General features: G+C 44.3%; 2 protein-coding genes across 3 annotated transcripts in view; one reads left to right on the forward strand and one right to left on the reverse strand.

Annotated features, from left to right (window-relative positions):
* or55e1 (odorant receptor, family 55, subfamily E, member 1) overlaps nucleotides 1-15,809 on the reverse strand; it is a 38,607-nt gene that overhangs the window by 18,144 nt on the left and 4,654 nt on the right. Inside the window, exon 3 of one of the 2 annotated variants that reach the window (XR_013779969.1) lies at nucleotides 11,956-12,043. The exons of the other annotated variant lie outside the window; for it this stretch is intronic. The gene's annotated coding sequence lies outside the window, so the exon portion shown is untranslated. Of the gene's footprint in view, nucleotides 1-11,955; nucleotides 12,044-15,809 lie in introns of those variants that run through there. 2 annotated transcript variants of the gene reach the window in all.
* LOC306830494 (protein NLRC3-like) overlaps nucleotides 7,308-15,809 on the forward strand; it is a 32,113-nt gene continuing 23,611 nt past the window's right edge. The window contains 10 exon segments of the mRNA XM_079354039.1: nucleotides 7,308-7,509; nucleotides 7,657-7,767; nucleotides 8,355-8,465; nucleotides 8,581-8,659; nucleotides 8,806-9,010; nucleotides 9,128-10,909; nucleotides 10,912-11,009; nucleotides 11,012-11,190; nucleotides 11,881-12,048; nucleotides 12,168-12,214. Of these exon segments, the coding sequence (XP_079210165.1) occupies nucleotides 7,433-7,509; nucleotides 7,657-7,767; nucleotides 8,355-8,465; nucleotides 8,581-8,659; nucleotides 8,806-9,010; nucleotides 9,128-10,909; nucleotides 10,912-11,009; nucleotides 11,012-11,190; nucleotides 11,881-12,048; nucleotides 12,168-12,214 (2,857 nt within the window). The 5' untranslated portion in view covers nucleotides 7,308-7,432.

The raw sequence follows: 15,809 nt of genomic DNA on the forward strand, positions 1-15,809 counted from the left end.
TTTCTTTCCTTTCAGGGGTTGAGGATGCTTGCAGCCGCTCACCAATTGGCTGTTCATAGTCATCAAGGTGATTACGCATTGGATCAGGATGGTCTAGATCAGGGTGTCTTAAACAGGCCCTGCAGGTGGCCGCGAGAGAAAATATCGAGTGAGTAATGTGTCGTGTGTAATAACTTGAACGCTCCCCTCTCCCAGGGTCCCTGAATCACCCGCCGGCTTCGTGTATTTGCTGGAAAACAATCGGCCCGTTGTTTAATCCTGGAGGGGGTTTGGGACTAAAAACCTTCTGATGTCCAGTTTGAGATTTTATTCACTGCACAGGTAAGTGTTGTGTGATTTATCTAAAGCTCCACAATGTCTCAAACTAACTTTTACAAACAACTTTGAGTTTTCTCTCTTTCATGAGCTGAAACCAAGCTAACTGTACTTCATGCTAGCTGAGTCAGAGAGGTGTCAAACAAACCGACCTAATGCTGATTATTAGTGAGGATCATTTCATGAAAGATGATTAATGTTACATTTAGAGGGTTAGGACACTTTAACACATGTTTAAGATGCTCGACTCGAATAATAGTTTGTGTCTGTGTTCTTTTTTAAACTAAAACAGTGATAAAAAACAGAGTTAAAATGTTTCAAATAAAATCTCCCAACAACTCGAAAATAAAAAAATCTCTTTACACCTCGTGTAAAAACCCAGAACCTCTTCATATGGAAACTAAATATTTCAGTATGTTTCATTTGTAACATTGAACTGTTGGACACAACATGTTTCCTACTTCACTTTGTAAAGACTCAGGCCCTTTCTGAACAGCCACAGTTCAGTATACAGTCGAGACTTTTATGTAGGGAGTTCTCTTGTGGTTATCCAGAAGGCATTTATGTGTCTACCTCAGTATACTGAACCTATCAGTATGGATACTAACTTCTGGGGTTTATGCAGTATGGATCAGATGCATGCTTTCAGGAAATGAATTGTATTTTACCTCCCACAATGTTGTGCAAAATTAACTGTAAAACATCATTTCACATTCGCCTCCAAATCAAAACAAATGAGTATGGATTAGTTTATTCAATTTTTTATCAAGAGAAGTCACTTCTAAAATTGCTCTTTTAGATAGATAGATAGATAGATAGATAGATAGATAGATAGATAGATACTTTATTGATCCCGAGGGAAATTCAAGAGATTAACAACATCAAATGTCGGCATTATTTTAAAACCTTTCCTCCTTAATGGAGTCAGCCGGTTTAGGTAACACAAATGACATCACTTCCATACTGAATTAATGAAACGGAGTCGGCACAAATATCAGCCTACTGTGTGTGCCTTCTGAATAGTAAGATACAGCACGGATAGGAGGTCCTCTCTACTGCATACTGCCTTCTGACTAATTGAGTAGGCACTTTGCACCCTCAGTGTTTGTGTGTTTGTTGCTTCATCACAATGTATGTCGCATACTGCACTCTGATTGGCTCTTAACTAGTGATGACGTCATAATCCTGCAGGTACGTCCAGGTGTTGAACTGCTGCTTTTTGTGAAATCTCTCAGTTTATCAGTCATTCACTTCTCTCTCTATAACTGACTCAGTAGGTGACCCTATAACAGAGGCTGTGTGGAGAGCTGGCAACAGAGACGTTCTGAAAGAGACAGGTGTGTGCAGGTGTTATAAACAGGAAGTTAGTTATTCTAGTTTGTCAGCAGGGGGGGCTTCGGCAGTGACACACAGGTACTGTAACTCACCTGTAGTAATCCCTTTTTAGTGCATTCATTCCTGCGCCTGGTGTGAACACAGACAGGCTGTGACTGACACTTGAAATCTGCTTTGATAATAAGTGCTGAGGGATGAACAGGTGTATAGAGCTATACTGCCCTCTAGAGGCAGAGAGCAGTAACTACAGTCACAGTACAGGAAAAAGCATTTCATGTCTCCATGGCGACAAACGGGTATCAAGGCTGTAATTGGTCGATTTAATGTGTGAAGAGCATGAGCACTCTTTGGTACGCTGTTCTCTTTCAACATGAAATCTTCATCATCATCATCATCCTCGCTCTTCTCTCTCTTCGCTCTGCCTCAGCCATCGTGTTAGCTAACCTTGCAGTCAGCACTAAATGTACAACAGTCAACCTGAGGGTAGCTGACGGCGAGCTGAAGCTTCATCTGATTGGTCTAATGTTCCCCTGCAGAGTGTGAATGAACCCCACGTCTACATTAAATGATTCCTTCTAACCATCCTGTTGAAGGAAGTCGTTTGCGGTGCGTTTGTTGCGTGTGTTCAGTTACCGTTAGCGATGAAAGATTGATTTTCTGCCGTGCTGACTGATCACATGATCACAGAACCACTTCAGACCAGGTAGGAGTTTAATTCTTGTTGTCTCGTATCTAATACTCAGTTTACAGGGAACAGTTGTGTTTTTATCTGAGCTAAGGTTAAACAGAGAGAAGACATTTTTTTAAAAGACATCAAACAAGTTAAGACAGGAAAGTGAAGCAGTATGAAGTGAGATAAAGTGCTGTGCTTTCTTTAATAAGAAGATGATAATATTACACAGAGTTCAGTCTGTTCTTTATAGAATGAGTTACAAGCTAACACTTTGAATCTGGAGCTTTGTAAATATATTATTATTCACTGATGAACAACAGCTAATAACTCTTCATTCTAGTTTTTAGTGTCTTGTAGTTCATGAATCTGAGGACCTGACCAGGATCCTGAACACCTGGATCCTGGTAAGGGAGGCCCAGACCACTGCAGGTGAACAGACTGCCTCAAACACTTTGTCAATGATCTGGTAACGAAGCAATAAAGGATCTTTGTCACCTGCTACAATAAACCAGCTTCCTGAAATATAAAAAATCATAAAGTTGTGACTTTTGAATCCCTGTTTCTATGGTGATTATTAGACTTTGGTATTTCCTGGTGTCAGGTGTCTTTGTCCTGTTGTGATGCGGATCAGTTCTCCATGTTGAAGGTAAGACAAGCTTTTTTTGACCGTTTGAAAGATTCTCATTTAATTTAAGTGTAAAAAAAGCTGTAAGCTAACTGTTAGCGACTGGGTTCATTAGCTGCTCACACTACAGTTAAAGGGAACACAATGATCCTCAGTCATGATACAGGCTAGGCTAACCATGCTAACATGTTGATTGAAATATGATTTATGATGTGATTCTGTGATTTAAATATGAGAATTCAAACTGATCAGTGTGTGTTGTTCTGAAACTCATTTTTCAAGATGTTTTTTCACGGTGAAACTCGTTCTGACTAAAGTTATGAGAAGTCGTTGTAACTTAGCTGACTGTGTTCTTGGTTAATCATTGACTTGTTGGGCGTGTTTGAAGGTATTTTTTAAAACCGTTTTATGATTCAAAGCAGTAAAGCCTCCTGATAAGATCAAACTTTATTGATGTTTGAGGATCAATTAAAATTTTCAGCAGAACAAACACAGAAAAAAGTTTAAATAAAAACATTCATCAAATTATAACAAGAATGGGATAATAATAATAATAATAATACATTTTATTTAATGGCGCCTTTCAAGCCACCCAAGGTCGCCTTACAGTGGATAAAAACAATACATTAGGTTAAAACCAAACATAAAAACAAACAAAAGACAGGTGTAGTGTGGAGTGAACAGTTACAGTGAGTATGCCAGTTTAAACAGGTGGGTTTTGAGTTGGGATTTAAAGGTGGAGATGGACTCTGACTGTCGTATGTGGGGGGGGAGGGAGTTCCAAAGTCTGGGTGCCGAGCAGCTGAAGGCTCGGGCACCCATGGTACTGAGGCGTGGTGTGGGGATGACTAGCAGTCCAGCAGAGGTTGAGCGGAGGGTGCGTGAGGGGCTGTAGTGATGGAGGAGGTCGCAGAGGTAAGTGGGGGCTAGCTGGTGAAGAACTTTGTAAGTGAGGAGGAGGTTTTTGTAGTTGATGCGAAATTGTACAGGGAGCCAGTGAAGTTGAATGAGAATGGGGGTGATATGATCAGATGATGTGGTGCGAGTAATGATCCGGGCGGCAGAGTTCTGGATGAGTTGCAGTCTGTTGATGAGTTTGGCGGGGAGTCCAGTGAGGAGGGCATTGCAATAGTCGATGCGGGAAGTGACAAATGAGTGAACTAGGATTTCGGTGCTGGACTGGGACAGTGATGGGCGGAGTCTAGAAATGTTACGGAGGTGGAAGAGGGCAGTCCGGGTGATGTTTCTAATGTGGGGAGCAAATGAGAGGGTGCTGTCCAGAATGACGCCGAGGCTTTTGACTTGGGGGGAGAAGGGTACAGGGAAACCGTCGATGATGATGGGTGGTACTGGGGTGTGTTGTGAGTTGGTGAGGGTGGGTTTGGAGCCGATGAGCAGGGCCTCGGTTTTGTTGCCGTTGAGTTTTAGGAAGTTCCTGCTCATCCAGTTCCGAATGTCTTCCATGCAGGTGATGAGGGAGGTGGGAGGGGTGGTGGCAGTGGGTTTGGAGGAGATGTAGACCTGTGTGTCGTCGGCGTAACAGTGAAAGTGGATCCCATGATGGCGGAGGATTGTGCCCAGAGGGAGGAGGTAGATGATGAAGAGTAATGGACCCAAGACTGACCCCTGGGGAACACCCAGTGAAACACCCGAACACCCAGACTTGTGGTCCCTTATTTGCACAAATTGTTGGCGGTCAGTGTGGTATGATGTGAACCAGCGGAGTGCAGCACCAGTGATCCCAATGCCAGCCAGGCGGTCCAGGAGTAATGTGTGGGAAATAGTGTCGAATGCTGCGCTGAGGTCGAGGAGGATGAGTATGGTCAGAAGTCCGGAGTCAGCTGCACAGAGGAGGTCATTGGTGATTTTGACTAGGGCTGTTTCAGTGCTGTGTTTTGGACGGAAACCGGATTGGAAGGGTTCATGGAGGTTGTTTGTGTTGAGGTGGGACTGTAGTTGAGCGGCAACCACCCTTTCAAGTGTTTTGGAGATGAAGGGGAGGTTGGAGATGGGCCGGTAGAGGTTGAGGTCAGTTGGGTCAGCGCCGGGTTTTTTCAGGATGGGAGTGATAGCAGCTAGTTTGAGAGTGGGGGGTACAATGCCAGTGGTGAGGGAGGAGTTAATTATATTGGTGATCATCGGAGAGATGGATGGCAGACAGGCTTTGACGAGGGAAGTGGGAAGAGGATCAAGCTGGCAGGTGGTGGTTTTAGCTTTGCGGATGAGTTCAGAGATGGTGTGATCCGATACTGGGGTGAAGTCAGAGAGGCAGCTGATGAGAGGTTGGCCAGCAGTGATCATCCAAGTTGGATCATTTGAGGAGGTGCAGGATGATGCCAGTTGTTGGTGAATGGTAGTGATTTTTGAGTTGAAGAAGTCCAGGAAAGCAGTGCACTGATCGGTGGATGTGTCTGGTGGGAGGATTTTAGGAGGCTGAATTAGGTGGCTGACCGTTGCAAAGAGGGTTCTGTTGCTGCCAGTACCAGTGTTGATGAGGTTGGAATAATATGAAGATTTGGCAGTAGTAAGCGCATTCTTATAGTGATGCAGGTGGTCCGAGTACATTTGGCTGTGAACGGTGAGTCCGTTTTTTTTGTACAGTCGCTCCAGTTGACGACCTGTGGCTTTGAGCTGGCGTAGGGCAGGGGTGAACCAGGGAGCAGTGTGATTGAAGGAGACTGAGCGTGTTTTCAGAGGAGCCATGGTCTGAAGGGCAGTGGAGAGACAGTTGTTGTAGTGGGTCACCAAGTCAGAAGGGGAAGATGCTAGGGGAGGGCTGGGGTAGGAGCTGATCAGGGTGAAGAGATTTGTCGTGTTGATATGATTGATGTTTCTGAAGGAGATGGTCCGTTGTTCTTTGACTTTGTGAAGTTGGGTGTGAATGTCAAAAAGTACAGCTTTGTGGTCAGTAATGGGGAAGTCCATGATGTCAAGGTTGGTGGGGGTGATGTCAGTGCAGCAGATTAAGTCCAGTATGTGGCCTTTGTTATGAGTTGGGAGCTTTACATGTTGTGTGATTCCGAGACAGTCCAGGAGTGATGTGAAGTCGTTAGCTAAGGTGTTGGACGGATTGTCAATGTGTATGTTGAAATCGCCGAGGAGGATTACAGTGGGGGACATGGCACAAACAGATGTTAGTAGTGATGCAAATTCATTGAGGAACACGGTGGAGGGTTTTGGTGGCCTGTAGATGGTGACAATGATGGTGGGTTTTGGGCCTGTGATTTTTGCAGCTAAACATTCAAAGGAGGAATGGTGGGGGATAGTGACAGCAGTGACTTTGATGTTGTCGCGGTGAAGGAGAGCGAGACCTCCCCCCCTCCCTGCGGCACAGGGTTTACTGATAAAGGAGAAGCCCGGTGGAACAGCCTCATTTAGCTGGGAAAAGTCGTTTGGCTGTTGCCAAGTCTCAGTGAGGCATAAAATGTCCAGTTTATGGTCAGCAATAAAGTCAGCGATCAGCAGAGCCTTGTTACTAAGGGATCTAATGTTCAGCAGACAGAGTTTCAGACAGGTGAGTGGTGTGTATGTGGTTGCTTTGAGCAGAGAAGACAGTAGGTTGTGATTGACAGGACGGGTAGTGCGGCGGGGGGGGCGGGGCTCAGTAGACCAAAAGGAGCGGATGTTTGTGTTGCTGTTGTGTTGACTGTACTGAAAGTTCCGTTGAGAGCCTTTGTGGATGTGTCGTTTGAGAATGTAGTGGTGTTGTGCAGTCTGTGGCGGAGCGGCCCTGGAGAAGGTCCGTAGATGTAACATCTCTGTTACTGTCGATAGGGCAATGGAGGGTGGGTGGTGAACTGATTTGACCCTTTTTTCGGTTCTGACTGGGATGATATGTGGAATAGAGTCAGGAGCATGAAGTGAGACAGGGGCGTGGCTGTTCTGGCATACAGACAGTCAGGCACTTGGGGCTGTGTGCACGGCGTGCTGTATGTTAGCAGCGAGCATTCGTGCACCTAGTTTGTTCGGATGTAGCCCGTCTCTTTTAAAATAAGACCATCTGTTCCAAAAAAGATTGAAGTTGTCGATGAAGCCCACAGCGTGTCCTCTACAGACTGACTGGAGCCAGCTGTGAAGGCTGAGAAGTCTGCTGAATTGGCCGGTGCCGCGACCGACTGTGGGGATGGGACCTGAGATGAAGATGGACTTTCCACAGCACTTAAGGAGCCCTAAACATTTATCAAAGTCAGCTTTGGTTACCTCGGACTGAGAGCGGGTTGTGTCGTTTGAGCCAACGTGCACTATGACTCTTTTAATTGAGGACGGGAGTGAGGGCAGTAAGAGGGATGATGATAATACCATCTACCATAACAGAACCATGTAGATGTGATGTATGTAGACTTGACAGTGAGGTGATGATGATGATGATGAAGGTGTTTCCTCCACAGGTGAAGATCTTTGACTGGATGTGACTTCAGCAGCTGAACTTGGTCAGTGTTGTTGTAGTGACAGAGGTCAGCTCTTCCAGCAGGGGGCGCTCTGCTATGGATCAGTGTGAGGACACAGAGGAGGGAGTCCCTCCCTCTAAAACCTCTCTGTGTGAGGAACAGGAAGCTCTGAGGTGAGATCACCATCTCTAACTGTCCATGACTCTTCTCCATGTCACAGCATCCCTCCACCTTCATCACTCCATCATCATCATCATCATCATCAGTGTCTCAGCTGCTGCTCACAGTAACTAATAATGTTGTTTGTTTGTTTGTATCAGGATGCAGGACCAGAGACCAGACTCTCCTGGACCCAGCTGTGTGTCCATGAAGAGTGACCGGTCTAAGGGTCGTCTTATTGACTTTAAAGATGGACGTGGTGCTGATGGAAGGTAAGAATTAAAAATCCAGTGAATGTTCTGACGCAGTGGTTCAAAGACTCATATCTTGGATCAGAGCTTCATGGTGTTTTTTCGGACTCGTCAGTATTTTCTTTCAGCAGTGACATCACAGTGTTCATCAGTCACAGATTTCAGTGATCAGACTCCTCATGATAAACCAGATCAATGAGTTTATGTGTCCAGGAGGTCCAGCCTATCTCCTGTTCCTACTGATCTCTCCCTCAGGTTGGCCTTCTGCCCCCTGGTGGTCACTGGTAGTATCTTCTGTAGCTAGCCTGAGTTCTTTCTCTCTGAAAATGCAGGTTGGACTTCGAACCTTTATTGTTCCTGCTGGCATCTTTCTGAGCTGTGTTTCTGTTTGAGTCGTCTTCTGTGAACTTTGATTTCATCAGTCTGAAGAATGTGAGGACAGACACAGTGCTGGCTGTATTCTGACTGAGATACTGTTCTAATAGAAACAGAACTGTGGAGAACTTCAGCTCTGCCTCCTGATTACGGATGATTCATCTGCTAGTTTGAACTGGAACAATCTGATTAAAATGATCTTTGTTCATGAAGCAGCTGTTTGTTTGTATCAGGATGCAGGACCATAGACCGGACTCTCCTGGACCCAGCTGTGTGTCCATGAAGAGTGACCGGTCTATGGGTCGTTTTATTGACTTTAAAGATGGACGTGGTGCTGATGGAAGGTAAGAATTAAAAATCCAGTGAATGTTCTGACTCTGTGGTTCAAGACTCATATCTTGGCTCAGAGCTTCATCATATATGACCCATTGTTTTCTTGTGTAATATGTCCTGTCACAGAGTTCAACAGGAGAGCTCCCAGGTTCACAGAGATCCATCAGACCAGCAGGATCTAACAGACCTGGACTCCATCTTTATGGTGTGTTATTTCATAAACTACCATGACAAGAATGTAATGCTAAGTTATTGTTGTGTTTAGAGCAGCTGACCTTCAGACTGACACATGAACCACATGTTGAGTTCTACCACTTTATAGGAAATATCCAGTGTCTCCTTCTGTTCCAGCTGCTGGAGGAGAACATCGTCACCTTTGTGAAGAACGAGCTGAAGAGAGTCCAGAGGGCTCTGAGTCCAGATTACCCAGAATGCTTTGAGAGTCAGCGTGAGGATGAAGAGCAGAGGAGAAGCTGTAAAGAGGCATTTTTGAAGATCACTCTCCACTTCCTGAGGAGAATGAAGCAGGAGGAGCTGGCTGACTGTCTGCAGAGCAGTAAGAACATCTGAACAGATTTCATATTTTAGAAAAAGGACAAAGAGGTTTAAACTCAGATGGTCATGTGATCTTTATCAGGATCTGTTCATTGATCTCACTTCTTTCTTCATTCAGGAACATTTGGTCCAGTGTGTCAGCGTAAACTGAAATCTAACCTGAAGGAGAAGTTCCAGTGTGTGTTTGAGGGGATCGCTAAAGCAGGAAACCCAACCCTTCTGAACCAGATCTACACAGAGCTCTTCATCACAGAGGGAGGGACTGGAGAGGTCAATGAGGAACACGAGGTCAGACAGATTGAAACAGCATCCAGGAAACCAGACAGAGCAGAAACAACCATCAGACAAGAAGACATCTTTAAATCCCCACCTGGAAGAGATGAACCAATCAGAAGAGTGATGACCAAGGGAGTGGCTGGCATCGGGAAAACAGTCTTAACACAGAAGTTCACTCTGGACTGGGCTGAAGACAAAGCCAACCAGGACATACTGTTCACATTTCCATTCACTTTCAGAGAGCTGAATGTGCTGAAAGAGAAAAAGTTCAGCTTGGTGGAACTTGTTCATCACTTCTTTCCTGAAACCAAAGAAGCAGGAATCTGCAGGTCTGAAGAGTTCCAGGTGGTGTTCATCTTTGACGGTCTGGATGAGTGTCGACTTCCTCTGGACTTTAAAAACAACCAGACCCTGACTGATGTCACAGAGTCCACCTCAGTGGATGTGCTGCTGACAAACCTCATCAGGGGGAAACTGCTTCCCTCTGCTCGCCTCTGGATAACCACACGACCTGCAGCAGCCAATCAGATCCCTCCTGAGTGTGTTGACATGGTGACAGAGGTCAGAGGGTTCACTGACCCACAGAAGGACGAGTACTTCAGGAAGAGATTCAGAGATGAGAAGCAGGCCAACAGAATCATCTCCCACATCAAGACATCCCGAAGCCTCCACATCATGTGCCACATCCCGGTCTTCTGCTGGATCACTGCTACAGTTCTGGAGGATGTGCTGAAGACCAGAGAGGGAGGAGAGCTGCCCAAGACCCTGACTGAGATGTACATCCACTTCCTGGTGGTTCAGTCCAAACTGAAGAACATCAAGTATGATGGAGGAGCTGAGACAGATCCACACTGGAGTCCAGAGAGCAGGAAGATGATTGAGTCTCTGGGAAAACTGGCTTTTGAGCAGCTGCAGAAAGGAAACCTGATCTTCTATGAGTCAGACCTGACAGAGTGTGGCATCGATATCAGAGCTGCCTCAGTGTACTCAGGAGTGTTCACACAGATCTTTAAAGAGGAGAGAGGACTGTACCAGGACAAGGTGTTCTGCTTCATCCATCTGAGTGTTCAGGAGTTTCTGGCTGCTCTTCATGTCCATCTGACCTTCATCAACTCTGGAGTCAATCTGATGTCACAAGAACAAACAATCCATCAAACATCTGCAAAGACACAGTTCTACCAGAGTGCTGTGGACCAGGCCTTACAGAGTCCACATGGACACCTGGACTTGTTCCTCCGCTTCCTCCTCGGTCTTTCTCTAGAGACCAATCAGAATTACCTACGAGGTCTGCTGACACACACAGGAAGTGGCTCACAGACCAATCAGGAAACAGTCGAGTACATCAAGAAGAAGATCAGTGAGGATCTGTCTGCAGAGAAAAGCATCAATCTGTTCCACTGTCTGAATGAACTGAATGATCGTTCTCTAGTGGAGGAGATCCAACAGTCCCTGAGATCAGGACGTCTCTCCACAGATGAACTGTCTCCTGCTCAGTGGTCAGCTCTGGTCTTCATCTTACTGTCATCAGAAAAAGATCTGGACGTGTTTGACCTGAAGAAATACTCTGCTTCAGAGGAGGCTCTTCTGAGGCTGCTGCCTGTAATCAAAGCTTCAAACAAAGCTCTGTACGTGCTCACATAACTATCCAGGTTAAATGTAGTTCTCTTTATTCAGAAATAACAACTATGGTTTGTAATTGTTTTCATTTCTGTTCTTCTGAATCCTCTTCAGGCTGAGTGGTTGTAACCTCTCAGAGAGAAGCTGTGAAGCTCTGTCCTCAGTCCTCAGCTCCCAGTCCACTAGTCTGAGAGAGCTGGACCTGAGCAACAACAACCTGCATGATTCAGGAGTGAAGCTGCTGTCTGCTGGACTAAAGAGTCCTCTCTGTAGACTGGACACCCTCAGGTTAGTGTGCAGCTGAGTCAGATTGTTTTTTAGATGATAATGTTTCCTCATTTCATTTTAGGAAACTGACCTTCAATGAGTCCTTTAACGTTTTATTAACTGTACGTTGCCACATTAATGCTATACATTTAATTATTTGTATGATGTAGTCCCCAAAACAGACACAGCAGCATAATTGAAATATCAACAAGGTTTTATTGCAGAGTGGAGGGCTGACTGGCTAACTGGCTGATTGGCTGACTGGCTGACTGGCTGACTGGTTGGATGAGGCAGAGTGAAGACTTTTGGTGTTCATCTGGGCAGACAGAGAATACGCTGAAATGTTTGTTGGTGGAAATAACGAAATAATGGAAATTCAAATGACGGTTAATTATTAGTATTTTATGATTTATCGCAGCCCTGCACTTTTTGACGGAAGTCATTCATGCTTGTCTGGACTCATACAGGTGTGAGATGAAGAAGTGATTCCTTGCCAAAAAGAATCATACAAGTTGGAATATAAACACATGAAGAAGCTTTTCTTCAGATGAATGTTTAATCTGTTCAGCTGCATGGTTATGACTGTTATTGATAAAACAGCTGCTCATGAAACGATGGATGTCAAACAATTTAAAAAAAGTAATGCCAAACAAAGTGTGACACCTGTGCTCTGTCTAAAGCAAGTATGTATGTGTTTATGTTTGTGTGTAGTCTGTCAGGCTGTCTGATCACAGAAGAAAGTTGTGTGTCTCTGGCCTCAGCTCTAAGCTCCTCCCCTCTGAGAGAGCTGGACCTGAGCTACAATCATCCAGGAGAAGGAGGAGAGAAGCTGCTGTCTGCTGGACTGGAGGATCCACACTGCAGACTGGAGACACTGAGGTACAGACAGACACACAGAAGCTGTCTCACTGTTTCTGAATGATCAACTCTGCTTCTTGTCTGATGGTGATTTAAATGAAGCTGTATGAAGTAGATTCTGATCTGGTTTCTTCTTCCAGGTTGGACCATGGTGGACTGCACCAACTGAAACCTGGTCTGAGGAAGTGTGAGTGTGTTTTCATTTCTCTTCATCAGAACACAGCAGCACATGCTGTATTGAATTTAATGTAGATATTGTTGCTGTTAAAATAACACTTTACCTCACATCTGTTTATTATTGGAAAAGGAACAGAGGCGTTCATTAGAGAAACAAACACAGAGATGGAGAGAGAGCTCTTCTAAATTCATAGTTTGAGGAGTGACCTCTCCTTAAGGAGAATCCAGAAATTAAATAAATGTTGATGCAACAAACAAGTCGAGTCACAAGTAAACACAGGCAAGTCCCAAGTCGGGTCCAATGTCCTAACCTTTGAATTTTGAGTCCTCAACAAGTCATAAGCTCTCTTTACCAGATAAAATGCCATTTTAACAGAAAAATATTCTGTTACAGTTAAAAAAATCATGATTGCTATTCATACAGTGTTACTGACTTTGTTTTATTCATTTTTGCTAAATTCTTTTTCTTCCATTTGTATTTGTCTGAATTCTGTTGAACAATGTTTTTCACTGAATCTGATTTTGATCATTTTTGATCAAGTCAGGAAATTGTAGAATATTTTTTAATTTTTTAACTTAGTAGAGGCCATGCCACCCTTACTTGTTTTAACAGTGTGTGCAGACGTTCCCAGACTGTAGCAGGCTGATAACATAAGTCTACTGTTTTTAAGGAGCTGATTGTTGATAAATGCAGACACGGTGAGTGAATGGAGAAAAGTCGAAATGACTTTCTGACCCGATTACTGAGCGTTCCTGAAAATAAAGATTTGGTCCTTACCATGCACAGACCGTAACTATTAAAGTCTATACAGATCACGGAGTTAGTAGGTGCGTGTGATGGCTGGCAATCTGGTGTGTGTGTGTGTGTGTGTGTGTGTGTGTGTTTCAGCTCGCGCTAAAACATACAGGCAGCAGAGAAGCAGCAGTGAGAAGCTGCAGGTTCACCAAACTCACATAAAAGTCATTCATAAAAAACTGTTGATATGAAAAGCGTAGGTTTTTTTTCTCAATAAATCACCCATGTTAAAACAAATCCCATAATATTCTGAGCAACGTTGATTATATTTTCAGTGTAAAACTGTGATTCCGTCAGTGTTTTATGCAATGTGGAAGTCAAAGGGACCAAAAATAATACATTAAATCCTCAAGTATTGTCGAGTCATTGGTCTCAAAGTCCAAGTCGAGTTTCAAGTCTTTTTACGATTTTGTCAAGTCGAATCCAAAATCATCAAATGCGTGACTCGAGTCCAAGTCATGTGACTCGAGTCCATATCTCTGGCATTTACACATACAAGGAATTTATCTTGATTAATTGGTACTAAACGGGTAATAAAGAATCTAAAGAAGTTAATTGATAAAGTATAAGAAGCTATTACAAATATATAAAATACAGTTTAAAAATGTAAAATATAAAAAAAAAACATAATGTCCCAAATATGTAATATAGGAGCTTTCATTCTGCAATGAAGAAAATCTTCCAGTCCTTAGAAATGTACTCTTAAAGTGCATATTAACTAAATAAACGTAGGCTGACGGCACAGGGGAAGAAACTGTTCTCGTGGCGAGAGGTTTAGCGAGAGGCCAGAGATGAGTCCAGTGAGGGTGGTGTCGTCTGTGAACTTGAGGAGTAGAGCTGCAGCTATGGAATATTTTAGTAATCGAGTATTCTATCGAATATCCCGATCGATTAATCGAGTAATCGAATAAATCATACTTTTGCTTAATTAAGGTTTAACTCGTCTCCGGTCGTCCCTACAAACCTGCTTCTTTGCAGTTACCATGGTAACGCCTGCTTGTTACAACCAACCACCTCTGCTCTATACAGCTGCTGACATTCACCACATTACTGACAGGGTCCCAAATCAACTTTTTGATTCACTGAACAAGGCGGCAGGTAAATTAAAAATACAGGCCAAACATGTTTTAATGGCTGAAATAACAAATAGTGTTTTGTGTAGCCGACACATCTGTTACAGTACATTTAATAGAGAAAGCATTATGTTCTGTTGAATCAATCACAGAATCAGTCATTATGTCTGATCAGGAGATTGAGAAACTTTAAATATATATTTGCTAAATTATTATTCCACAAACAAGTTATCTCTTGATTTAGCTTTGAAGACATTAGACATTTCATATAATCAGCCTGTATATTGTTATAAGTGTATCTCTGTCTGCTCCTGCAGCGCGTGCATTCAGCGCGCTCACAGACTACAGAGACCAGAGACATACAGTATGTCTATGACAGAGACTGTGAGAGGACGCTGCTATCGTTATGTTAGCTGCAAACACGGAGAGAGTGAACGGAGAAAAGCCGACTGTTTGACCGGATCACGTGTTTCCGACTCGGTCGTATGGATCACAGATCAACTGTGTGCTGACTAAAAGTTAAAAGGGGCACGCCGCGCTCGTGTGTGGGTGTCAGAGAGAGGAGCAGGTAGTTGCAGCAACGTTAAACGTGTTTTATACACATAGCAAAGTTTTGATGAAGCCAAAAAACCCAAAACAAAAACTTAACGAAGCCTCGAGGCAGCGGAAATTCCTCTATGAATTTTTGTAATCGAATTATTCAAGTTTTTCGAGGAATTGTTTCAGCTCTATTGAGGAGCTTGGCAGAGTGATGACTGGCGGTGCAGCTGTTCGTGTACAGGGAGAAGAGAGGAGAAAGAACGCAGCCTTGAGGGGAGTCAGTGCTGATGGTCCTGTCCCAGACAACCCCCCCAGCTTCACCTGCTGACTCCTGTCAGACAGGAAGCCTGTGGTCCACCTGCAGGTGGAATCAGGCACGTTCAGCTGAGAGAGCTGGTCCTGGAGCAGGGCTGGTATTATTGTATTAAAACAGAGCTGAAATCCACAAACAGGATTCTGACATAGGATCCTGCTGAGTCCAGATGCTTGAGGATGAAGTGGAGGGCCAGGTTGACAGCATCGTCAACAGACCTGTTGGCTCTGTAGGTGAACTTTGGAGGGTCCAGAAGGGGGTCTATGATGTCTTTGAGGTGTGAAACCACAAGGCACTCAAAAGACTTCATCACCACAGAGGTCAAGGCGGCTGGTCTGAAGTTATTCAGTCCTGTGGTCCTTGGTTTTTTGGGGACAGGGATGATGGTGGACTTGGAGCAGGCTGGCACGTGGCATGTCTCTAATGAGGTGTTAAAAATGTCCATAAAGACTGGAGGGAGCTGATCAGCTGACCAGCACAGCGCTTCAAGGTGGAGGGAGAGACGGAGTCTGGTCTAGACAGTAAAACTCCTTCAGGTTGTTGGCCAGACACAGTTCACTTACAGAGTGGGGGATTTTAGGCTGATAGCTGGTGAGTTGTCTGAGAACCTTCCAGACTGAGCCAGCGTTTCTGTCTGAGAACTGTTGTTTTAGTTTCTCAGAGTAAAGATGCTTGGCTTCTTTCACCGCCCTGCTGAAGTTGTATTTAGCCTTTTTAAAACTCTCCCTGTCCACACCTCCTTTTCCTGCCTTCACCGTCTGAGTCTAGCTGTGACCCAGGGCTCGTCATTGTTGTAACTCACCGTAGTGCGTGATGTTACAAATAAGTCCTGGCAGACGCCAATGTATGAAGTCACAGCCTCTGTGCACTCGTCCAGACTGTT

This window comes from Symphodus melops, assembly GCF_947650265.1.
Source record: "Symphodus melops genome assembly, chromosome: 10".
NCBI lineage: Eukaryota > Metazoa > Chordata > Actinopteri > Labriformes > Labridae > Symphodus > Symphodus melops.